This window comes from Lycorma delicatula, chromosome 5, assembly GCF_047948215.1.
Source record: "Lycorma delicatula isolate Av1 chromosome 5, ASM4794821v1, whole genome shotgun sequence".
Classification (NCBI taxonomy): Eukaryota; Metazoa; Arthropoda; class Insecta; order Hemiptera; family Fulgoridae; genus Lycorma; species Lycorma delicatula.
In genome coordinates, this window is record NC_134459.1 from 14,499,162 (window position 1) to 14,526,950 (window position 27,789).

The following is a 27,789-nucleotide window of genomic DNA, read 5'->3' on the forward strand; positions in this document are numbered from 1 at the left end:
TTTCGAAAATCGACTTTTAGTTTCAGTTTATTTGCTTTCTGCGTTGTAACATAACCTTTCTTGCAGTGGCGTTAATGACATGTCTTTTCTGTTTGTATTCATTTTGTTTACGTGAATTTTATGAAATGCCGCATTCACAAAAAGAAAAAACCTTGACGTTACTAAAAGGTAGATTAAGAACAATCAGTTATTTTCATATCAGTGCTCCTGACAAAAATACAGAGAAGCGTACGCTTTGGTCACAAGATGCGACATAATCGAACAAATTTGTTCAAACTAAGGCGGAGAACAAACCACACACACATGCTAAATATTTTCCCCATCTTGAAATTGTTATAAAACGTTTTTAAAAGGTTTACAGTGATCTAACCGTTCCTAGACTCTTGGAAAAATGTCTTACAGAATAAATGCAAACGAGAGCCTCAACAATAGTGTTTGGTCAATTGACCCCAAAACAAATTATGTGGGTCTAAGAACATTGAGGTTTGGTGCAGTCACTCAATTTATTTAAGAAACACGACAAAATGTGATATATTGCATGAGTTGGGCTTGATAGTAGCCAAGAACTTAGCACTTCTATGAAAAAATTGGACAACTTAGAATTGCAAAACGTGAGAAGTATGTCGATGAAGTAAAAAAAAAAGAAAAGAGAACGAAAACAGAACTAGTTAGGAAGAGGTTAAGGACAGATCTGAAGAAGAGGAAGGTATTGATAACCCTGCATATGCACCAGGACAGTACTAGAAAGTAAGTAACACAACATTAGTGTTGATATCAAACATTAAAACTGGTTCCCACAACACCTATCTTTACCTATATGTTCCTTTTTTTCAGCAACTGCTCAAGATATTTAGAAATATGAAAATTATTCTGAACTTTTATATATGTTAATAACTTAATTAATGTCTTTTACATATTGAATATAAAGGAAAGGGTGATATTGAAAAACACATGAAAAAAGCCAATAGAAATTCTATTAATTTTTAAATGCCAAAATTTTATCTGCTAGAACCAAAATCGACGCTATTATTATTAAACATTATTTATTATTAATGTTATTTTGCCATTTATATTTGATAATAAGTTGGGTTTTGTGGAAAACATTAATTATGTAATGGTAACAATTAATAGCTCAAACAGAAGTGAAGTAAAACTTGTTTTGATTGTTGTAAGGTATTTCAGTTTGGAGGAGGGAATTCAAGTTAAACTTTTAAATTTCAATGAAGTGTCAGATGAAACTGCTCAAACTTTCACTCAGTATCTTTTGCAGTGTGTGAAAAAATACAAACCTGAAGAAAATCTGGTTTGTCATACTGCTGATACCACACAGTAACTTTGGTGGTGTGAAGAGACAGGTGAATGAAAATGTGTTCAGAAAAGTTCTAAATGATTTACATAGACCTATTTTAGGAATTGATTGTTCAGCCCACATTGTATACAATTCAATACAAACAGTATGTGATTCTCTACCCCTGGTCATAGAAGTTATTGTTATAAAAGTATATAAATATTTTCACATATATACAGTAGGGGTAATGAATCTTGAGTTTTGAATTGAGTTCTGTGAATTTGGGGAAACAGATTATAAAAACGTATTATATCATAGCAGCACAAGGTTTCATAGTTTCTTACCTGCAATAGAAAGAATTCTTTACATTTTTGATGGTCTAAAATCATACTTCTTAACTTGTGACAAATGTTAAGATTATTATTTGACTTTTGTGAAAATCTAGAAAGTAAACTGTTTTTGAAATTTTCATATGGTACTCTACAGTTATTCTGAAACAATGTAGTTCAATATACAATGTACAATGTAGTATAATCTAGTTCTGAAATTCAAAGCTAATTCTATCACAGAAACAAAAGCATTTCAGCAATATTCTAAATTATTTTGTTAACTTCAGGAAAGAAAAACCCAATTTTTTCTTTGGCAAGAAAAAATCTTCTGCCAAAGAATTGCTATGCCCTCTAGCAAAAATAATGATGTTCAGGAACAAAAATTCTTCTCAATTGTAGACAATTTTTATAATTCTAGTATCCATAAGCAAGTTATGGAAAACCAGTATGGTTCAGGTTCTGAAAAGTATCAGATACTACCGAAAAGAAGTGGAAAGCAATTTTTAAGGTGTTTCAAAAGACTCATATTTCATGTTGCGATATTTCTAAAATGGTTGAGTTTGCAATGTCTTTGTCTGCAACATATGCTCCAGTTGAGAGAGTTTTTTCAATTATGGGGAACATTTGCTTTGCAGAAAGAAGTAGACTTTCAGTATCTACTGTTAAACATCTGCTAAATGTTAAAATTAATTCAGAACTATCTTGTTGTGGATTTTATGATGTAATTAAAACAAACAACCATTTCTGTAAACAAAGTCATGTCTAGTGAAATGTACAATTGAATAAATAAACTTTAATTTTTCAATAAACTGTTAAAACTTTTAAGTAAATTCAAAAATATCTTCTGGGTTGGATCCAAAAAATATTTCCCCCTTCCTAGCTTTACTACATTTCGAATAAATATAAAATGGTAATATTTATAGTCGTTTAAGATTCCATCCATTTATGTAATATCTCCATGACTTGTGCTAACATGTTCTGCTTTATCAGAAAAAACTTAAGGATTCAAACAAATGTTCATTGCTCAACGTGCTCCCACAAGATTCTTTTTACACGCACACTCACGTGATATAAAAAACATTTGTGCTACCCCGAGAAAAACTGATATCTTGGAGGTAGTCTATTCTGGGGTTCATCATGGACCTTAGGCACATCCATCTGCCCTTGTAGGAGAAGACACATCCGCCTTGTGACTATCCTGGATGCCATACCACCCCGTTCATTACTAGTCCTGATGGGCTTTACTGGAGATCATCTAATAGACCCTTTAAACTTGATAATACAGTCATCAGTTTGGCCTCTTGTCAGGATAACACCAATGCAAATGCCTCTGCAGACATTTCCATCAATGAATTTGCATAACCTACTATCGTCTTCATATGGCCTCTTCTGACTACAACTACTAAATATAATTTACAACCCTCAACTATCAAATTAACTGATTTGCAGAAGTAAAATCCCTGTTACTTCCTCTTTCAGGTGAGATTTCACAGAAAAGCTTTTGCTATATCTAACTTTATTTACACTATGCACTCAGATCATTACTGATCTGAGTATTTAAAAACCAAAATTATTATCCTCATACCAATAAAACAAATGTTGATTATAACAACGACAATTTTTCCCTACAACTAAATTTACTCAAGTCCTCTTGGATTCAGTTAATCAAAAAACAGATTCATAAATTTAATAAGTCTGTAATGAAGGCATACTGCATACCCTATCTCTCTCTGCTCTGATCCGCTTTCAGGAGCAAAATCAATGCCTACACCCTCCACATCGCAGCTCCAGCCCAGAGTTTTCCACACATCCATCTTATCCTAACAGCTAATATCAGCTAACCAGGTCTTGATGCCAAAACGTAAGCCCCTAATCACCTGGGTTGGTATTCTATCTATACATTTATAACTACACCAGATCCCCTCAGCCATCCTTCACAGGACTAAGAATCTAAGGTAGCCAGCAACTATATTCCATTCCCTTTTCCAGTTAACTTGCAGATCAAAACCAGAATTGATCCTTGCAAGCTCTGTAACTACTTTGGTATGTTCAGCTTCGTATCTGGGGCAGACATGTAAGACATCATGGTGTATATCATCAATGGTCCTACACTTCAGACACAAGCCTGAATCAATCAAACCAAATCTGCCCAACCCATCTCAAAAAGCACCATGTCCAAAAAGAAACTGTGTAATATTTCGATGAGGGAAATCCATCTATCTACCTGCATATTTCTCACATCAGGAAATATATTGTGTGTAACAGCCATCGGATGATTCAGTCCACCTGACTTGCTATAAATGAAAACCTTTATTGTTTATTTCTTCCCTAATTTATGTCTGGTGCGTGCATATGTATAGATTTTTATGAATTTTGTTAATTTCTACAATGAAACTTCATAAGTTTATTTTGCACATATCTTAGCATATAATCTTTCAAGAAGACTGTAAATAATCATATTTTTAATTATATGTTATTTTTAACCTTTCTAATAATATTTTGAGTACTTAGCAATATAGCACTTAATTTTTTCATATGTTGTTGATAAAATTGAAATGTAACATATATACTTATTATTTAACTACATTTTTCTCTTTTGGAGCCAATAATTATTTATTTAAAAAGTAAAGAATACCCATGAAAAGTTTCTAATCTTTGTTCAGGAGCTTTTCATGTGTATTCGTGATATTTAATGTGATTTCATCACATATTATTGGCATGCCATGATCTTTTTCACCTATATATCCCCAAACTTTAATTACAGTAAAAATAAATTTTATACATATACTTTTACTGATAGTAAAAGTAACTTTTTACTGAAAGGATTTCAGTAGATGAAACAAATCTGTATCTTCACTTAACAAATTGCTCATAGAATATAGATATACATATACACATATATTGTTAATAGATATAGTATATGAAAACTTAGAAGTGGTTTCAGTTATTTTTTCTTTTTGTCTAGATTGAAATTTTATTAGGCCACTGTTACTTTGCTTGCTATGAAAATAAGGTTAATGCATTTCACAATTTGCATCAGTTTGAAAATATATTATGTAACTATGCTCTCACCTTTTTGTCTAATATTCTTGTAGAATACACTTATAAACTAGACGCTACATAAAAACTTCATTAATTTTAAATACCAGAACAAACAAAGCAACTAGAAGAATATATGAAATTGTAAAATTATTGAAATAGCAGAAAAATGTACAATGCAGTTTACAATACAAAAAAATTAATTAAGATGTAAAAAAAAAAACACAATGAATATGGAAAACTCTAGTAAAGCGAAGATCAGATGGTGTACTGATATCAATTTTTGTTACCTTTCATCTGAAAATTTTTTAGATCAGCTGTGTACATTCATATATCACACATTCCTGGGGATAAAGAACAGTTTTTCCCTTGTCCCTCTTCTCTCTAAGATTAGGAAAAGTTGATACTATTCTAAAGTGACAAGTATTTGAAAGTAAAGCAATCTATAACCACCTTTATCTGAGGTGCTTACTCCAAAATAAATAATCTGTAATTTTTCTGCTGCTATTCTTGATACTAAAGGCACTCTTATCTCCCAAGAGTCTGTACGTGAGATGGATCTCCACTTCCCTAAAAGAAACTTAGAAACATCTATTTGAGCAACCTTGTTTTGTTTAGCAGTCCTTCCGTGGATTATTCTTTTCTAACTTCTACTTTTTTCCTTTATCCTTCATTCTTTCCACCTTGATCTATTCTGTATTTTGGTTGACTTTTCACTAGATATGTGCTAAGGATGCGGGAATATTAGAAATTCAGTATCCTTGTATCCTTGGTATTTGTCTAGTTTGGAAGAGGGATGGCTTTCTTATCAATTTATCTAGCTAGTGATTGTATTTCTGTAAAAGGTGTCTGTATAAAAAATTCTACCTCAGGCTGAAGTATTTAACTAATGTAGATGTACCATCTAGTCATTCCTAAAGCAATAAGTAAATAGTTTTGTTAAAAATAATTCAGTACTATCATAATTAAAATGAATCTCATAGTTTAAAAAAACAAAATTATTAATTTCATAGCCACCAATGGACTTGTCTTATTCTCTTTTGTTTTAGGTAAATCAATGGTTAATTTAATAATCCAAGGGAGCGCTGTTATGTAAGTGGCCCTCTTTACATCATGGTACTGTATTTTATAATAGGATAATTTTATAATAAAGATAAGTAAGTATATTACTTGTTTTTTTTTATTATTGTTTAATATTATAGAATTGCATGTTACAATTAAGTTGAATAATTTTTAGTCGATAGTATAATTAATATCAAGACAAAATCGTGGTAGGTTCCCAGTCCCAGTAGGGTCCACTGATAGGAATTTCCCTGAAGGGATGTTTTTAAGTCTTCATCTTTTTAAGATCTTCACCTTTTGATTGGTCAAAAATTCATTCGTCGGTTAAATAACAATCTTTTGGATTGAGACATCCATTTCATTCTTCATCAGCTTTTGATTATTTTCTCTAATTGGTCGCCTCTTCAATTTATGATCAATGATATGTTCGACCTTGTCTGCCAATGGTGGTGCCAATTTAGAAATTACATCCTTTGATTTAAAAGAAGCTGCTGGAGCCGCTGCAACCTGAGCATAAGATGTAAGCTTCAATGATCTGCTGAAAGCACAATTTTTCTGGCTTTGAAGTAGCTGACCTTTTGTCAAACCTATTGTCTTAACCTCTTGTACTGCCATTTCTTTCTTATAGACCAGACAATTTCATGAACTAGTAGAATGATGTCCATGTCAGTTAACACAAACCGGCAGATCCTTGCAGGGGTTTTCGGATCCAATGGATTACCACAGGGACAGATCTGTTTCCTTGTGGACCTTGCTGAAGTATTCCGAATTTCTGACATCCAAAACACCGCAATGTTGTCGGGATGAAAGGATGGACATCCAGTCTATGAAAGCCAGCCTTAATTTCCTTAGGACACTTAGTTTGTTAAATGTTAAAACATGCAACATGGAGGGTACAACTTCTCCTTTACATTGGGTGTTCAAACATCGATATGCAACATCTCTTTGTTCCTGAAGCTACTCATCAATTTCTTCTTTTGTGCAGTTTAGAAGGTCTCTGCACTCAACAACTCTCTTGGAGTTTAGTGTACTATGCGGTTCAATCCCAATATCAATGAGTCCTATCTTTGTAAATTTCATTAATCGTGAGGACTGTAAGTCATTGACAGTCTCCACAAAGAAGCCCATAGCTGTCTTTCCGGTCTCTTTCACAAGTCCTCTTGCAGCTTTTTGATCCCACAAGCAATCATGACAGGACCAATTTTGAAAAAATCCCTTCTTTCTTCTTTATCACCAGATACTTTGGAATTAGCCCAAAGCTTAGGTCTAAACTTAGTACGGATGTTCTTTTCCGACTCACTGAACTTGACGGTCTTCCTTCTCTTTGCATCTGAAGGCAACGGTTCTCCTAGACCAGGGTTTTTGCGTACATCCTCTGTTATGATGTTGATGCTTCCATAACCTTTATTTTCATCAGATTATATGTCATATAGTGTGGGCGGAGAGATGGTTGGGCATGCCCTGGATCAATGATCCTGCTTCGATTCCTCAAGTCAGCTGCCTCCCACAAATTTAACCAGGGCAATGGAACAGCAAAAATGAGAAGCACAACTGCAAATAGCTCCAAATCGTCTATCCCGTACTCCACAGGGGAGCTCCTGAGCCTGCATAGTCCCGTTGGCAGATATAAGTGAAGGTTAGGTACTGAAGTACTATGTCATTGCTTGCCCCGTACATGTGCTTAGATTTTATTGTACAGAGGTGGGTTGGATTTACTCAGGCAGTTTGAATTATTTTGATTACTGTTCTCTCAATTATTAATTCATTTATAACAAAGTTATTATCTCTAACGTCTACTTAACTCAGATTACATATCTGTATAATATATTTGTGTATTATTGAGGCTGTAAGTTAATTTTAATTACGTTTACTAAGCGATTAAGGTTAGTTGAACAGGATTTTCACTATAATTAATAATTTTCAATTTTTTATAAGGTACTTATTTTATATTAAGGTTATGCAATTCTTTAAGGGATTACTTATATGTTTTCGAGGTCCCTTAGGTCACAGTACCAGCATTTGGTGGCCGATCAAATTGGTACTCACATATTATGTTAATCATAATAATCATAACAATCTCATTAGTTCCATTATACTGATTAACTGAACAGATCTTCATCTCAATAAAGATATGTTATTCAAGCTAAATATACTAAGTACAATAAAGTTTGTTTTTTATTTATGCTGTAAACAATTTTGTAATTTATTATTTTTACAACTATTTTTATCTTCTTAAAACTGACTGTAATAAATATTAGGCTACTATAATTATTATTATTATTACTGTAATACTAAACAAACATGCACGCCATCCAACAAAGGCAGGTGGTTAGCTTATAACAAGAGTTTAATGATCTTCTGAATGTGGGGTCCCTACTTTAATCTGTAAGGTAGCTTCCAGCTTGGGCCAGTTTCAGATTAACTCCATTTCATGATTTTTGAGTATTTCAAATAGCTTATTTGTACATTTATAATTACAGCAATGGCAGGATCTGAGTGACAAATTTTCCAGTTTCATAACTGAGAAGTTTTAGTATCAGTATCTTTTTTTAATTTGTTTTTTTCTTATATATTAATTCAGTATTGAAGTTGATTTTTTATTATATAGTATTTAACATAATATTTATAAGAATGTAAAAAAAAAAAAGCTAAATGAATTTCTTGTTTGCCGATTGTAGTTTTATTTGAATATAAGAATTATTAACCTAACAAACTTTTTGGTTATATTAACAATACTAAAATATGTACAAAATTTGTATCCTAGTAACCAGACAAATTATCACCAATACAACTACACACTTCCCATTCAGATGTAGATGAAAGATTCATTGACTTTACTTGCATTTAGGAGCACATTAAGAAAGACTAAGATCTGCGCATGGTAGAATTTTTTACATTAAGAAGTATTCTTAATACTTCAAACACAATTGCAAGTTCAATTTGCACACCATAATAAAACAAGTACTTTTTTAAAAGAAAGAATATTAATCAGATTATTTTAATGAAAAGTCTACAAGATTCTCTACTTTAAAAAGTATAATTCTGAATTCTAAGAGCTAAACAAAAAATATTTATAGAATTTCATTATAAATAGAACTACTTTATATAATACTAGCTGATGCAACAATGCTTCGCTATTGCTAGATTTGAGTATATATATAGATTAAATGAACACAAAGGAAAGTTTGATAAAATATTGAAAAACTGAACATCACAAAATTTAACCTTTCCTTTTTTCCCTCTTCCAATCTTCACCACCCCTCTTTTCCTTCTTCCCTTTTATGCAAAATTATTTCTTTTCATGTCATTAATATATATTCTGAATATGAGCCAAATTGGACTATAAATACTATTTTTCAAAATATCTCGACCGCAGGGGCACCTTGCGGGTCTATTTTCTGCAAAAGTATTTCTTTTCTTATAACTAATATATGGCCGGCCTCCATGGTGCAAGTGGTAGCATCTCAGCCTTTCATCTGGAGGTCCCAGGTTCGAGTACCAGTCAGGCATGGCATTTTCACATACGCTACAAACCATTCATCTCATCCAATAAAGCAATACCTACTAACGGTGGACCTATATATATATTTTTTTTTCAAAATAAAACATATATATTTGGAATATGAGCCAAATTGAACCACAAATACATTTTTCCAAATATCTCGATTCCCACACCTACTAGTGAATCAAAACTAATTCAGAAACCTCAATGGGTATGCATACATCAACTCACAAAAGTTTCATCGCAATCGAATAAATGGTATAGGAATGCATACGGTACAAACAAAAAACATTCATTTATATATATAATATTATAAATTACAAGTGCATAAAAAAAAAATTATAAGAAGTGTATTTTCATATTCTACTGAAAACACAGATTTAATTGTATAAAAAACAATATTTATAACTTACAAGTACAGTATTTGAGAAGATATGAGCCAATAAGATTTAAACCAACTGCTAAAATTGTTGAGCAGGTCAAAGGAATTTTATACTGCATATGGTTGTTTTTAAAAGTTTTAGGTCACTTGTTAATTCCCATCTGAACACAAATATGTACTGAATGGCGTTTCTTTAAGTGATTACGATGTAAAAAGCACTTGACTATACCATTTGCTCATACAGATACAAATAAAATAATGTTCTGTAATTCAAAGCCCCTGAAATTAATTTTCACAGATATCTCAAGAGATTTTAGTCATAATAAGAGTGTCATACTAAATTTACGTTCAATAAAGTAAAATTAAAAAAATTTCTGTTTAATAATAATGGGCTTTCCATGGGGACTGATGTGAGGCTAGATTGGTGAGGTGATGCAAGAACCTCATGCGAGGCTAGACCAATCATTACCATCAACTGGTAATAAACAGCGTGCTCCTGGGGTGCTGTTTTGGAGGGTGCAACGGGGTGGTCCTAATTTCTCTGCAAACAATCATCCAATTTTGAAAATTCAAACAGGGTATTTGCTAGTATAATACAAAATCACGATGGAACCAAACCAGAACAAAAATTAACTGACATACTAAAAAAAATCGAGTGCTTGCGCTACACCAAGACCAAATTGAGGCCGACAAGCTCCCATTAATGGTCTTTGTAGAGTTTGATGACAGTTTGATTTGAGATAACATTGTTGGCATTGGATTGAGCCCACTATTGTCAAATATGATGCTTTAGGGGGATGTTTTAGTAAAGTGGATCAACGTATACTGCCACTAATATTGTGCTGGGCTGTGACGGTGCATAAACTACAAGGAACTACCGTACACAGAGCTGTAACGGATCTGAGTACTCATATCTTTGCCAAGGGCCAGGCCTATGTAGCATCGATCGGCATGAAACAATTGGAGATTTTAGCCATTAGTTGTTTGGATCACAGAAAATTGCTGCATGATCCACACGATAAAATTTTGCAAAGAACTCAATGACTAGAGAAATCTGTAAGTTTAGATTGGTACACACAAATTAAAAAAAAAATTAATTGAAATGTTTACAGTTTCCTCATTTGGATGAGCATGTGAAATACATTTTATACTCAAGTTTTCGAATCGTGAATTTTTTCCAGTGATCACTAAAAAGCATTAAATAATAAAAACAATTATAAAAATTAAAAAACATGACTGTCAAAAAATAAATGTCCTTCAACAAAAATATTTAAATGTAGTCGAGGGGCTCTGAATAGAAGTTGACCTATATTAAAGGGCTCTGAATAGTAATTATTCTGCATTAAGGAGCCCCTCTGACTGCATTTATATATTTTTGTTGAAGAAAAAAATTTCGTTATTGAAGTAGGACTGGTGGTAACTTAAATCATTAGTCAACCGTAAATTCCTGCTATTTCTACAATATGAAAAATATAAACAAATTAAAACTGTCTGAAAGTTGAATGGTCACCAACTATTTTACTTAATTAAATAATATATAATGTTGTTTAGACCTTTATTTCCATACCTTGTTTTCTTTCTTTTAGTTCTATTTATTGTAGTTTTTAAGCCTAATGTATTTATTTTTTGGCACTCGTGTTTTATAATTTTTATAATCCTTTTTATTATTTTACATAACTTATCAAACGTAGATTATCATTTTGATAATGTGGAAGAGGTTGATGCTATATTGTTATTCTTTAAGAAGAAGTAGCTATTCTTTTTTGCAAAAACTGCACAAAACATATTTAATTTTCTAAATAATGATCAGCAAGATTTATACTTACCATATCGGTACCGTAAATGATATGACAACTAATTTTTGTATCTTCAAAATTCATCTGATAGCCTCAAGACATGACATTGTACATAAGCATAATAAATGTTTAACCATTATGTCAGACTTAGCATTTTATTGCTAACGCTTCAAAGCAAAACAGTAAGGTTTGATTTTGCTACTAATTTAATCAATTTATATATCACTCAAATCAAATTTATATGTATAATCAATCAATTACAGATGTCAAGATCACCTAAGAGATCTTGACATCTATTATAATGTCAAGAAATTTCATTGTACAGGAAACAGAAATTATCATTATTGGGAATCCTATCTCCACGATCAGTGTTATGTCTACTTGCACAACTTTACACAGTTAAAGTCTAAGTTCAGGTGGTAGATAAATGGTTACAATCCATACAGTGAAGAATTTTTTAACAGTTTCGTATCATTTCAATTCCTTTAAAATAATTGTTTTCAGATATAGATTCAGTTGTGTCGTCTGTGAATAAGGTTATAATGATGCACAGTACAATATTTTACATAAAAAACGTTTTTCTCTTATTTACGCAATTTAAAATAGTTTCTAAAATAATGTGAAGCAGGTGTCACCAGATAATTTTTTTCTAAAACCGTGCTGAAAATCTGTTGATGTATTATGCATTTCAAGAAATGTTAAATATCTATTTTTCATAATTTTTTCAAGTATGGACAATAATGAAATCGGCATACAATTTTGTATATTAAGTACCAAACTTGTGTTAAGTAGGGAAATAATATGGTCACCAAAGTAATAGGAAAACTCCATTATTGAGAGATTAATAAATTAAATTTGTTAGAATAATAGTATCTATGACTTTTGAATGATAAGAATTCATTTGAGGGGTACTCTAAGTGATTCACTTGTTCTTGCTTTAACGTACAGTCCTGAGAGTAATCTTTTACAAGAATTCAATTTTTCAGATTAGACTTTATGCTGATTTTATCATAGTGACTTATGCTGCATAGCTTGGTTCTGATTCTAGTAACGTTACCTGTTACAGAAACCGCTAAAATGGATGTCTACATTGAAACCTACAAGACCTTAGTCAGATATCTATTTGAAGGGACATAAACTGATTGTTTTTTTTACCTTATCTTGCTTTTTGTGCAAGCATGATTGTTTGTGAGTGTGGTTGGTTATTATACACATTATTCTAGTGCACACTTTCCAGTATTCTTATGTTCCCTGTTTTTAAAAACCAGTTATAAATTAATAAAAGTTACCACATGCTTGCATGTAAATCATTCATGTGTAAATCATTCAAGTGTAAATACATGAATTACAAGACAATCTGTAGAAAATATGTATTAATGTAAAATTTTGGTCATAAATACAAAATGTATGCCATATAAGATATACACATTGTATAATAATATACACATTTTTTATTAGTCTATCCTTTCATAAAATATTTAGTTTTAAAATGGATTTAAAATATTATTGTATTAGAAATAGTTAACTTTTATTTGTTCCTCCTCATTAAAATACACAATGCAATTCAATATCTGAAGTTACACAGTAAGTACAAAATAACAAAAAAATACATCAGTTGGTATTAATTAGTAATGTCAAAAACAAAGATCTTCAGAATCTGTATAAAGAAAAAATAAAGACAAAGTAATATAGAAAATGTTACTAAACTCTGGATGCAACTATATGTATCGTTTCCTTTTATTATTTGCTCTATATTAGTAAATTGTAAAACAATTAAAATATTTTTTATCATTTGTATAGTAAATAATTCTTTCATATAAACAAGATACAAAAATAAAATAAATTTAACCATTTAAAGCTTGGCAAGACAGCCGATATTAGCGTAAATTTTACATATAGACCTACCCATCCATGATTTTGACATAAATGTCAACAACTTCTTTTGTGAACCCATTGTATCGCTTAATAATTAAAATTAAAACTATTTCCTTTCTAATATAATACATGTAATATATAAAAAAGAAAAATAATAAGTAACTGTTAAAGTAGAGATTTAAGTAACAATATAATTAATGAATCTTGGATAGTGATTATAATATGTAAAATTAAACCTTTTGTTAATCACACACAGCTTATATAGTTATGCATATATATATATATATATTTTTTTTTAAATTAAACAATTAGAGTAAAAGGAACAATGAAATTACTATGAAAAATGAAACTGCTTTATTCTGTTATCGTAATTATGAATTTGTATGTGTGTGTGTGTGTATATATATATATATATATATATATATATATATATATATATATATATATATATATACACATATGTATATTTTTTTTTATGAATAATATATATATAAATGTTTGCTTATTTAAACATATAAAAATTTATATTAACATTAGGAGAACATTATGTTAAGCTAGGAACAGTGTTTAGTGCCGGCCTCCGATGCAAGTGGTAGAATCTTTGCCTTTTCATCCAGAGGTTCCGGGTTTGAATCCTGGTCGGGCATGGCATTTTCACATGCTACAAAAATTGTCATTCATTTCATCCTCTGAAGTAATACCTAACGGTAGTCTTGGAGGTTAAAAAAAAGGAACAATGTTTGGTAATGGATTTATTTATACAGAGCAAGAAAATTGGTAAAAAATTTATAATAAAGTTTGCGATAACATGTGACAATAACACTCTGTATTTAACCAACAATTTACACAAAAATAAAAAACAAATCAATACTGTTGTCACAAGAACTGTTTATTCTTCAGTAATCTTTTATTCTACCCAGGTCTGCAGATATAAATTAACGTTAGTAATCACAGTGGTACACAAATTTTGACATTAACATCAGTTACATTAAAAAAACGTTTCTAGCAAATTCATGGTTTTTGTTCTGTGCTTTACTGGAAGTCACTATCTACCATTAACTAAACTATCAGGAATTTTAAAAAATTTTTTAGCTACCAAATTAACATATAGCATTAAGATAATTGCAATAAACTTATATCCAATAATACCAATGTTATAGCATGAAGTAGCTTAACAACATAGAAAACTGTATTGCCTAAGCAGTGCAAATTTTGATAATAGGAAAACCTCAGGAACAGGTAAGCACATTTGTACAAATGCTTCAAATATATCGGTTTTGCCATGCACAAGTCAAAAAAATTACAAAGTTAAACAATTTTTGATTGAGCATTGTATAGAATTAATGAGCAGTTTAGGAGAGGGCAGGTATTGAGATTAAACCCACCAGGTTGGTCTAGTGGTAAACGCATCTTCCCAAATCAGCTGACTTTAAAGTCGAGAGTTCCAGCATTCAAGTCCTAGTAAAGCCAGTTATTTTTACACGGATTTGAATACTAGGTTGTGGATACCGGTGTTCTTTGGTGGTTGGGTTTCAATTAACCACACATCTCAGGAATAGTCAAACTGAGAATGTACAAGACTGCACTTCATTTACACTCATACATATCATCCTCTTAAGTATTATCTGAACAGTAGTTACCGGAGGCTAAACAGTAAAAAAAAAGAAGGTATTGAGATTAAATATCACCTGTATTTTTTGATCCTGATTATGTAAGTAATATGGTAGCATAATTTTCACAATGATGTAACTATATGAGTTACAGACAAATAAAAATTATGATTATTGTTACTATTCATACTGTGCGTTACAGTATTTACTGAATTGTGGTATTGTATATATTGAGAAACTTGTTAAGATATTCTTAAACATAACATGATAATCTTTATTTCTTTCAGCCTAAAAATGTCTGAGACAGTTGTAAAATTGTATTATGAGCAGTAAATGAAAATTACATTTTTCTATTAAAAAAATTAATATTCAAAGTAAAAAACTCTTTAACCAGAGGAGGTTAACTTTATAACAAATTGAAATTAATTACTATGGTACATAGGTGAGCAGCATAAAAAACAACACAATTTAAATGACTAATTTATTTTTAAAAAAAAATTAACTATTGAAAAAGTTATACAAAAATTAGTGGTGTAATACTGAAATAATACAATTGTAGAAAAAAAATTACAGTAAAAAAAAATTGTTTAATTTTAAGTGTTCATTATTGAGTCTCAAAATTTTATTTGGCTTAAAAATTAACTGCAACTTACATTTAGGATTCCATCATTTGTTGTTTTTCGGATTCCTGCGTTTGTTTTACAGCGGGTTGGTTGGTTTGTTCAACTGGAATCGCCCTTCCATCGATTGATTCTTCAGGTTTCTTTGGAGCTATTAACGTAAGAACACCATCAGATGAAAGTTGAGACTTGATTTTTTCATGATCTACGTTTTCAGGTAATTTGTAGCGGCGTTGAAATTGACGAGAAATAAATCCATGTTTATCTTGACGTTCTTCATGTTTAGCTTCGACTACCAAATAATCACCTTGTAATTTGACTGAAACTTCTTCAGGTTTAAACTGTTGTACGTCTAAGTTAATCTTAAAATCGTCTTTTGAGTTCTGAAGAGAAGAAACTCCACTACCAGCACTGGTAAGATGACGCCAGGGTCGAATGTATCCTGAATACAATGGTACTTGCAATAGGCGTGGAACATCTGTACTAGGTCGTAAACCCAAACCGAAATGCTGGTCGTACAACGGGCTGTTGACTTCATCCAACAATTCGTTAACCAAGTAAGGTAACAACGACATGACGGAATAATATTAAGCACGAGAAACTAGTTAAATCAATAAGCAACTTCGACGATTCAAACTGCAATGCCGCTCAACGGCCGTTCACAACTATTTATACGCAAGCTTCGTTATGTAGAACGTGGTAGAAGTTACTAGTACAGCGAAATGAGAAGGGAACCAATCGCGTAACACCGAACACTCTCGAAAGGTCTAGTATTGGCTAGACGAATGACGTCACAATCTCGGCGCGTATTCATTCAAATATTAATAGTCTACACCAGGTTTGGCTACTCGTTACATTCTCGAATTTTTAAATTTGTTTTATATTAAAGCTGTAAAACCTTTAATTAATCTGCTCCAAAAATCAACATAAACTTGTTTTAGCTATATCATTAAAAAAAGTTACTTCTTAAATGTTTTACTTATCATGTAATATTTAAATGTAAGCTTACAATGTTTTAAGTACTGTGTGTGAAAAATTATATTATTATGCATTAGTGTTCAAGAGAATTTCCTTAGAATTATTTAAAATTCTCTTTATTTTAACTATTAGAATGACAGGCAAAATTGACGACTATTCAGAAAATGTCATTTTTCAGCTATCCTATTAAACAAATTTTAGGTTTTTTTCGCATGGGGAAAATTTGAAAAATTCATATGTTGCTTATTTAAAAATATACTCATTAAATTTCAATAATAAATCTCTTTTAAACTGGTAAAAGAAATTAACCATTTTTTTAAATTAAGTTTTTAATTTTCTCTTTAATCTTTTCTTTTCTCTTTCAGTTTGTTTTTTGAATTGATGAAGAAAGTTATGATTACAAAAAATTGTATAACTCAAAAGCCACAAAATATTTGTATAGTAGCACCTGTTTTAAAATTCCTACTGAAATAATGTAATTACAGATAACAACTGCTAATAAAAACAACTGTTTAAAAGTTGATTTTTAGGCCCCTAGAACCAATTTTAAAAGACCAAACATGTAGTAAAATATATTATAATTAAAAAAAATTATATTTTCTCAGCTAAAGTGATAACTTCATAATCAATATTTGCATTTTTGTTTTTAAAAGGAGTACTTAATTTTTTTCTATTTTCTAAAATTACATTCTTTTCTCTAAAATTATTCACATAATATAAATTCTTCCAACCAAACTCTTTAAAGGAATTTTTTCTGCAAAATTAATCAACTCAATGATATGATAGATTTTTCTCCAATGATAATCATCCCAGGATATCGGTATTTGTAGTGCAGTCTGTTTGTTTAGGTACAATATAAATTAAACTATTTCAATATGCAGCTGTGCCGTACCTCATCCTTCAAAATTACTGGCCCCTTCATTACTTAATATTTTTAAAAAATAATAAAAAAACTACTTTTTCTAATATAATAATAAATAAATATCTAATAATAAAAAATATACTTCTAGAAGATCTTTTTGAGATTATGATCTTGTTTGTTTATTGGTAGTACTGCAAACAGCATTGCTGTCAATGACATTCATGCTGAAATGGTTAAGAAAACCATTTAATAAGTAGTCTTATGATTAACTGGATTCATACTGTGTAATTTTAATAGTTTATTTCTCTTTTTGTTATTGCCTGACCATATTTTATACCAATTCAATGCATTTTATTACTAGATTTGATATTTCAGTAGTCCTTTTTCATTCTATGTTTTAATATTCCTTCAATTTTTGACTGACCCTTACAGTTAAAAATCTTGTAACACAGAAAAAAAGAATTTTTGTTGTTGGTTAATATTTTTATTGTTTTAACATTTAAATGATGATATTTATTTTTCCCATAATTCTGACATTTGAATTTACTATTTATAGGCCTATGTATAATAATAATTATTACTGTAACTTTTCAACCAGATCAGAGTTTTAATCTCTTTAAATAAAGTTGTGTACTATATTCTCTCATTCAGTAACCACTAACAATAACTGCTTATAACATTAATAATAACTTGATCCTTATTAGAAAACACTGTTATTGTAACAGTTAATTAAATTAATTGGTGAAAAGTTTTTGTGTATATTATTTGTATTGCTAAATGCTTAAGTAAAGATTAAGTTTTAGTATGACTGCAGATGAAATTTAAAGTAACAAAAAATTATTCAGAATTAAATATGATTTGCTTATTTGAGGTTAAGATAAATAGTTATTAATTATATAAGAAACTATTTGAGAGGTTAATGATTCCTTTTTCAGCTCTTAAAGCTCATAAAGCCAGTATTTAAAACGAAAACTGATGCTTTCATGTTTCATCATCATTTGATAATGTCCTCATATCGATTTTATTAGATTCTTTTCTTTTATTCTAATTACGATTCATTCAATATATTCAATTAAAAAGGAAGATAATCTTTCTCTTGCTAGTTCTTTTTCATTTTTTATTATTATAATTATAAAAAATAAATGAGTTTATTTATAGAATTATTATTTGATATTTGAAAACATTATCAGTCCATTTTTCTTGAAGCTATTACAGGGTATCTGTTTATCTTAGAATAATTGGTGTTACCAACACACGATGCAGCATTACTTCTTTCATTTCTATCTTATGATAATAGAATAAAATTATATTTCTCTAAATAAGATATATTATTATATAAATATTTATATTTCTATATTATTACTATATTTCTCTGTGTCAGTAACTATTATGCTTTGTAAGTGTAGATTTTTATTTTGTCTTAAACCCATCTTGCACTATAAAATTTATTTGTATTTTTTGATTTTCCTTTTATTTAGAATTATTTCATCATCCATTATGAATTAAAATTTTGTCCCATGGTCAAGAGAAAAGTTCATTTCTGGTGGACATTTAAATCTTCTTTGTTTTACATGGAATATTGACTATCATCAGCTACAAAATATTTGCACTGCTCTGGAGTGTGATTTTTGTTTTTTTTACAGTTTTTGGAATCGGGGGGGGGGGTGTCATGAAACTTCAACATTCGCAAAAAAAAAACATCAAAATTTTGGACGTACTTTCCCTTTATGTAGCAAGCTATAGCTGCTACACAGGGCAGCAATAGAGCTGTAGCTGTAAAATAATAAGATATGGTAATTGAGCACCTTTTAAAAAACAAATACACTGTATAATAATATAAAAGAAATAATAATAGTAATAAGAAAATAATAATGAATAAAATTTTTCAATTTAAAACTATTGTATTTATAAATTTAAAATGTATAACAGTTAATAGTTGAAACACAAAAAATAAAGGAGATGCTTTATTTAAATTAGCCGAGAATCCATAATAGACCTTATCAGGTCACACTGTTCAAAATAAATACTGAAAGTTCAGTTCATTAAATATAATAATTTAAAAAAAGATAAGGATTTTTAAAATTAAATGTTTATTTCATGACACCTATTTCATTTTCTAAATTGTCAGTGTTTTTTGCAAAAGAATGGATGTTTGAGATCCTCCAAATCATATTATTAATTAGAAAATAAAGAGTGATTCATTCATTAAGATATATATTCTTCTGCTAATTAATTTGAAGATCTCAGGTTTGAATTACTAGACCTTTTGATATGAAAATTTCCGCTTCATGTTTCCAATGCACAAGATTTGAACCTTCTATGGCGAATTAATCACTATAAAAAAGTAAATTCATTGGTTTGAATGATTTTATATGTATAAAAAAAAAAAATAATAATAATAATGGTAATGGTATTCATAATAAAGTAAAATGCTTAGCTATGCTATATTTATAAACTAGAATTTTAAGATGGTGTAACCTTATGAATGAATATTTCCTACTTTTGTTGTTTGTTTAGTCGAGGAAAGTTGAGGAAAAATGGGTTACAAAATGCAGCAAAGAATATTCGTTGTCTCCCAATACATTAGATGAGCCAGTTACACATATCTATCTGGTCTAGTCTCTCCATCAGTAGTGCCCAAATGGCATTTCAGAAGTGTTTAAAGATGCATTTGTACAGAATTTGTGTAGTTGACGAGTTGTTACCTGCAGGTACTGGAAAACATGTAGCTTTCCTGTCAGTGGTTCATATTATTTCTAATGCCAGATGGGGAAGAACTTGATGATTGGTTTCAGTCTGATGAGGCATGGTTCTATCTTGATGGAGATGTGATTGCACAGAATTAATGAATTTCCTTTATGGAAAATCCACATCAGCTGCATGATTCTCCTCTGCACTGAGTAAAAGAGGTGTTTGGTGTGCAATTTCATATAGGAAAATCATCATGAATTTCTTTCATAGCACAGTGAACAGTGAACACTACATACATATGGTGCAACAGTTACTAAATATTACACCTGCAGAAAGGTTAAAGTACATGTGATTTCAGCAGGACAATGCTACAGTTCTTACAGCCAACAGCACTGACTATCTTGAGTCAGTGTTTTCATGGACAAGTGATTTTGAAGGGGATTTTGATTTTCTGTTGTGGCCCTCCTCTGTCTCCTTATTTACTTCCTCCTAACTTTTTCTTGTGGAGATACCTTATGGATGCTGCTTACAAAACTCATCCTAACACCATTCTCAAATTGCAGAAGGAAATTGAACAATGTGTGGCTGAAATTCCTCAACACATGTTATCACATGTGTTTAAGAACATGCAATGTCATATTCAATTAAGTTCACATAATGGAGGCCGCTTTCAAAAAACTATTATAAGTTATTCATTTTCCTGTAAGGCTGCGTCACTTTTTATAATTATGTGGGTTTGCATGTCTGTATTTTGTTATACTCTGTTTATATCACAAGAATAGATAAGCTAAGTCATTACAATTTTTATGTAAGCAGTTTTTTCAACTTTCTTCAAAATCCAGACTATTTATAGATAATATGGTTTAAAAATTCTCAATTGAACTTGCAATGATTGTGGTCACTTGGTTTATGTAGTATATTGGAACCATATAGTTATTTTTGTTGGAACACAAGTTAGCTGCTAAGTAAAACAGTACAGTCACTTACAGAATTATTTTTTTTAATTTATACATAAATGAAATCTCTTATTTTACTACAATCTTGTTTCTTTGTTGAAATAAGCCTTGTAGTAAGGTTTAAAATTTTATGTAAAATAAAATTTATTACAATGGATTATGGCCTCGCTTAACTCCAAAAAAAAGTTATAATATTATATTTATAATATCTCGATAACCAGTTTTTTCAATTTTTACCAATCAAACCTCAAAAGAAAGGTTCTTACAATTTTTTTTTCAGAATTTGCTTACATCAGCAACGCAATATATAATTTTATATTCAAAATATTAAGGGGGTCACGGCATTAAAAAAATAGAATAATATCAAATTTATTTTATGTTAAAATACTACATGTAATTTCCTTTTTAAAATGGTACTTTTATTATAAAAATTGGATATGTAGAAGTTGTAAAAACGTTTTTCTTTCATAATAACTACATACGCGATTTTTGTCGACTGGTGGTTTCCAATGGAAGACAAATTTTAAATCTCTTACAAAAAAATGTAGCTAGCCATCCTTTATAATTTCCCACTAGAATGAACGAACAGTTGTTCAACGATTGTATCGAAACATACAGATAGTTTCGAAAATCGACTATTAGAGTCGGTTTAGTTGCTTTTTGTTTTGTAACATAGCCTTTCTTGCAGTGGCGTTAATGACATGTCTTTTCTGTTTGTATTCATTTTGTTTACTTAAATTTTATGAAATGCCGCATTCACAAAAAGAAGAAACCTTGACGTTACTAAAAGGTAGATTAAGAACAATCAGTTATCTTCATATCAGTGATCCTGACAAAAATACAGAGAAGCGTACGCTTTGGCCACAAGATGCGACATCATCGAACAAATTCGTTCAAACCAAGGCGGAGAACACATCACACACACATGCTAAATATTTCCCCCATCTTGAAATTGTTATAAAACGTTTTTAAAAGGTTTACAGTGATCTAACCGTTCCTAGACTCTTGGAAAAATGTCTTACAGAATAAATGCAAACGAGAGCCTCAACAATAGTGTTTGGTCAATTTACCCCAAAACAAATTATGTGGGTCTAAGAACATTGAGGTTTGGGGCAGTCACTCAATTTATTTAAGAAACACGACAAAATGTGATATATTGCATGAGTTGGGCTTGATAGTAGCCAAGAACTTAGCACTTCTATGAAAAAATTGGACAACTTAGAATTGCAAAACGTGAGAAGTATGTCGATGAAGTAAAAAAAAAAGAAAAGAGAACGAAAACAGAACTAGTTAGGAAGAGGTTAAGGACAGATCTGAAGAAGAGGAAGGTATTGATAACCCTGCATATGCACCAGGACAGTACTAGAAAGTAAGTAACACAACATTAGTGTTGATATCAAACATTAAAACTGGTTCCCACAACACCTATCTTTACCTATATGTTCCTTTTTTTCAGCAACTGCTCAAGATATTTAGAAATATGAAAATTATTCTGAACTTTTATATATGTTAATAACTTAATTAATGTCTTTTACATATTGAATATAAAGGAAAGGGTGATATTGAAAAACACATGAAAAAAGCCAATAGAAATTCTATTAATTTTTAAATGCCAAAATTTTATCTGCTAGAACCAAAATCGACGCTATTATTATTAAACATTATTTATTATTAATGTTATTTTGCCATTTATATTTGATAATAAGTTGGGTTTTGTGGAAAACATTAATTATGTAACGGTAACAATTAATAGCTCAAACAGAAGTGAAGTAAAACTTGTTTTGATTGTTGTAAGGTATTTCAGTTTGGAGGAGGGAATTCAAGTTAAACTTTTAAATTTCAATGAAGTGTCAGATGAAACTGCTCAAACTTTCACTCAGTATCTTTTGCAGTGTGTGAAAAAATACAAACCTGAAGAAAATCTGGTTTGTCATACTGCTGATACCACACAGTAACTTTGGTGGTGTGAAGAGACAGGTGAATGAAAATGTGTTCAGAAAAGTTCTAAATGATTTACATAGACCTATTTTAGGAATTGATTGTTCAGCCCACATTGTATACAATTCAATACAAACAGCATGTGATTCTCTACCCCTGGTCATAGAAGTTATTGTTATAAAAGTATATAAATATTTTCACATATATACAGTAGGGGTAATGAATCTTGAGTTTTGAATTGAGTTCTGTGAATTTGGGGAAACAGATTATAAAAACGTATTATATCATAGCAGCACAAGGTTTCATAGTTTCTTACCTGCAATAGAAAGAATTCTTTACATTTTTGATGGTCTAAAATCATACTTCTTAACTTGTGACAAATGTTAAGATTATTATTTGACTTTTGTGAAAATCTAGAAAGTAAACTGTTTTTGAAATTTTCATATGGTACTCTACAGTTATTCTGAAACAATGTAGTTCAATATACAATGTACAATGTAGTATAATCTAGTTCTGAAATTCAAAGCTAATTCTATCACAGAAACAAAAGCATTTCAGCAATATTCTAAATTATTTTGTTAACTTCAGGAAAGAAAAACCCAATTTTTTCTTTGGCAAGAAAAAATCTTCTGCCAAAGAATTGCTATGCCCTCTAGCAAAAAATAATGATGTTCAGGAACAAAAATTCTTCTCAATTGTAGACAATTTTTATAATTCTAGTATCCATAAGCAAGTTATGGAAAACCAGTATGGTTCAAGTTCTGAAAAGTATCAGATACTACTGAAAAGAAGTGGAAAGCAATTTTTAAGGTGTTTCAAAAGACTAATATTTCATGTTGCGATATTTCTAAAATGGTTGAGTTTGCGATGTCTTTGTCTGCGGCATATGCTCCAGTTGAGAGAGTTTTTTCAATTATGGGGAACATTTGCTTTGCAGAACGAAGTCGACTTTCAGTATCTACTGTTAAACATCTGCTAATGTTAAAATTAATTCAGAACTATCTTGTTGTGGATTTTATGATGTAATTAAAACAAACAACCATTTCTGTAAAAAAAGTCATGTCTAGTGAAATGTACAATTGAATAAATAAACTTTAATATTTCAATAAACTGTTAGGACTTTTAAGTAATTTCAAAAATATCTTCTGGGTTGGATCCAAAAAATATTTCCCCCTTCCTAGCTTTACTACATTTCGAATAAATATAAAATGATAATATTTATAGTCGTTTAAGATTCCATCCATTTATGTAATATCTCCATGACTTGTGCTAACATGTTCTGCTTTATCAGAAAAAACTTAAGGATTCAAACAAATGTTCATTGCTCAACGTGCTACCACAACATTCTTTTTACACGCACACTCACGTGATATAAAAAACATTTGTGCTACCTTGAGAAAAACTGATATCTTGGAGGTAGTCTATTCTGGGGGTTCATCATGGACCTCAGGCACATCCATCTGCCCTTGTAGGAGAAGACACATCCGCCTTGTGACTATCCTGGATGCCATACCACCCTGTTCATTACTAGTCCTGATGGGCTTTACTGGAGATCATCTAATAGACCCTTTAAACTTGATAATACAGTCATCAGTTTGGCCTCTTGTTAGGATACCACCAATGCAAATGCCTCTGCAGACATTTCCATGAATGAATTTGCATAACCTACTATCGTCTTCATATGGCCTCTTCTGACTACAACTACCTAATATAACTTACAACTCTCAACTATCAAATTAACTGATTTGCGGAAGTGCAATCCCTGTGCCTTCTTTCAGTTGAGATTTCACAGAAAAGCTTTTGCTATATCTAACTTCATTTAGATTATGCACTCAGATCATTACTGATCTGAGTATTTAAACACCAAAATTATTATCCTCATACCAACAAAACAAATGTTGATTATAACGACAATTTTGCCCTACAACTAAATTTACTCAAGTCCTCTTGGATTCAGTTAAGAATCAATAAACAGATTCATAAATTTAATAAGTCTGTAATGAAAGCATACTGTATACCCTATCTCTCTCTGCTCTGATCCGCTTTCAGGAGCGAGGTCAATGCCTACACCCTCCACATCACAGCTCCAGCCCAGAGTTTTCCACACATCCATCTTTTTCTAACAGCGAATATCAGCTAACCAGGTTTGATGTCAAAACGTAAGCACCCAGGTTAGCCCCTAATCACCTGGGTTGGTATTCTATCTATACATTTATAACTACAGCAGATCCCCTCAGCCATCCTCCAGAGGCCTAAGAATCTAAGGTAGCCAGCAACTATATTCCATTCCCTTTTCCAGTTAACTTGCAGATCAAAACCAGAATTGATCCTTGCAAGCTCTGAAACAACTTTGGTATATTTAGCTTCGTATCTGGGGCAGACATGTAAGACATCATGGTGTATATCATCAATGGTCCTACACTTCAGACACAAGCCTGAATCAATCAAACCAAATCTGTCCAACCCATCTCAAAAAGCACCATGTCCAGGAAGAAACTGTGTAATATTTCGATGGGGGAAGTCCATCTATCTACCTGCATATTTCTCACATCACGAAATATATCGTGTAACAGCCATCGGATGATTCAATCCACCTGACTTGCTATAAATGGAAACCTTTATTGTCTATTTCTTTTATTCACCTAGAGGTAAGTTGGCCTACCTTTCTAGCATGATAAAGTAATTGGCACTAAGTTGCAAGGATATAAATGGACTTAATAACAGAAATAACAAGGACTGCTTCTTGAGAGACAGTCCTATACGTACCAATCACAGATAACAATAGGAGAAGCTTTGCCATCTAACTACATCACTGGTAGGTAACTTTCTCTTTTGTTACTGCAGTTACTTTTATTTTGTAACTTTTTTCTAAAATTTAGCCAGATCTGACATTAAATGTAATATAAGCCACAAAAATCTTGTCCAGTAAATTACAATATCAATACAATAAATGAAATGTCAGTATAATAAAGAAAAAAAATTTAGTAGCATTACATATCAGTAAATAACACTATCTGATCAATCCCTAATTTATGTCTGGTGCGTGCATATGTGTAGATTTTTATGAATTTTGTTAATTTCTACAATGAAACTTCATAAGTTTATTTTGCACATATCTTAGCATATAATCTTTCAAGAAGACTGTAAATAATCATATTTTTAATTATTTGTTATTTTTAACCTTTCTAATAATATTTTGAGTACTTAGCAATATAGCACTTAATTTTTTCATTTGTTGTTGATAAAATTGAAATGAACATATATACTTATTATTTAACTACATTTTTCTCTTTTGGAGCCAATAATTATTTATTTAAAAAGTAAAGAATACCCATGAAAAGTTTCTAATCTTTGTTCAGGAGCTTTTCATGTGTATTCGTGATATTTAATGTGATTTCATCACATATTATTGGCATGCCATGATCTTTTCACCTATATATCCCCAAACTTTACAGTAAAAATAAATTTTATACATATACTTTTACTGATAGTAAAAGTAACTTTTTACTGAAAGGATTTCAGTAGATGAAACAAATCTGTATCTTCACTTAACAAATTGCTCATAGAATATAGATATACATATACACATATATTGTTAATAGATATAGTATATGAAAACTTAGAAGTAGTTTCAGTTATTTTTTCTTTTTGTCTAGATTGAAATTTTATTAGGCCACTGTTACTTTGCTTGCTATGAAAATAAGGTTAATGCATTTCACAATTTGCATCAGTTTGAAAATATATTATGTAACTATGCTCTCACCTTTTTGTCTAATATTCTTGTAGAATACACTTATAAACTAGACGCTACATAAAAACTTCATTAATTTTAAATACCAGAACAAACAAAGCAACTAGAAGAATATATGAAATTGTAAAATTATTGAAATAGCAGAAAAATGTACAATGCAGTTTACAATACAAAAAAATTAATTAAGATGTAAAAAAAAAAAACACAATGAATATGGAAAACTCTAGTAAAGCGAAGATCAGATGGTGCACTGATATCAATTTTTGTTACCTTTCATCTGAAAATTTTTTAGATCAGCTGTGTACATTCATATATCACACATTCCTGAGGATAAAGAACAGTTTTTCCCTTGTCCCTCTTCTCTCTAAGATTAGGAAAAGTTGATACTATTCTAAAGTGACAAGTATTTGAAAGTAAAGCAATCTATAACCACCTTTATCTGAGGTGCTTACTCCAAAATAAATAATCTGTAATTTTTCTGCTGCTATTCTTGATACTAAAGGCACTCTTATCTCCCAAGAGTCTGTACGTGAGATGGATCTCCACTTCCCTAAAAGAAACTTAGAAACATCTATTTGAGCAACCTTGTTTTGTTTAGCAGTCCTTCCGTGGATTATTCTTTTCTAACTTCTACTTTTTTCCTTTATCCTTCATTCTTTCCACCTTGATCTATTCTGTATTTTGGTTGACTTTTCACTAGATATGTGCTAAGGATGCGGGAATATTAGAAATTCAGTATCCTTGTATCCTTGGTATTTGTCTAGTTTGGAAGAGGGCTTTCTTATCAATTTATCTAGCTAGTGATTGTATTTCTGTAAAAGGTGTCTGTATAAAAAATTCTACCTCAGGCTGAAGTATTTAACTAATGTAGATGTACCATCTAGTCATTCCTAAAGCAATAAGTAAATAGTTTTGTTAAAAATAATTCAGTACTATCATAATTAAAATGAATCTCATAGTTTAAAAAAACAAAATTATTAATTTCATAGCCACCAATGGACTTGTCTTATTCTCTTTTGTTTTAGGTAAATCAATGGTTAATTTAATAATCCAAGGGAGCGCTGTTATGTAAGTGGCCCTCTTTACATCATGGTACTGTATTTTATAATA

At 30.6% G+C, this 27,789-nt stretch overlaps 1 protein-coding gene and 1 long non-coding RNA gene across 2 annotated transcripts; one reads left to right on the top strand and one right to left on the bottom strand.

The window, feature by feature from the left end:
- Window positions 1–49: 49 nt before the first annotated feature.
- LOC142325829 (uncharacterized) lies at window positions 50–27,789 on the top strand. Its single transcript, XR_012756597.1, has 3 exons — window positions 50–747; window positions 5,706–5,813; window positions 27,705–27,789. It is a non-coding gene; the product is annotated as an uncharacterized LOC142325829 (long non-coding RNA).
- LOC142324732 (protein lethal(2)essential for life-like) lies at window positions 15,377–16,155 on the bottom strand. The gene has a single exon (XM_075365667.1). The coding sequence runs from the start codon at window positions 16,076–16,078 to the stop codon at window positions 15,539–15,541; it is 540 nt and encodes a 179-aa protein (XP_075221782.1). The 5' UTR covers window positions 16,079–16,155; the 3' UTR covers window positions 15,377–15,538.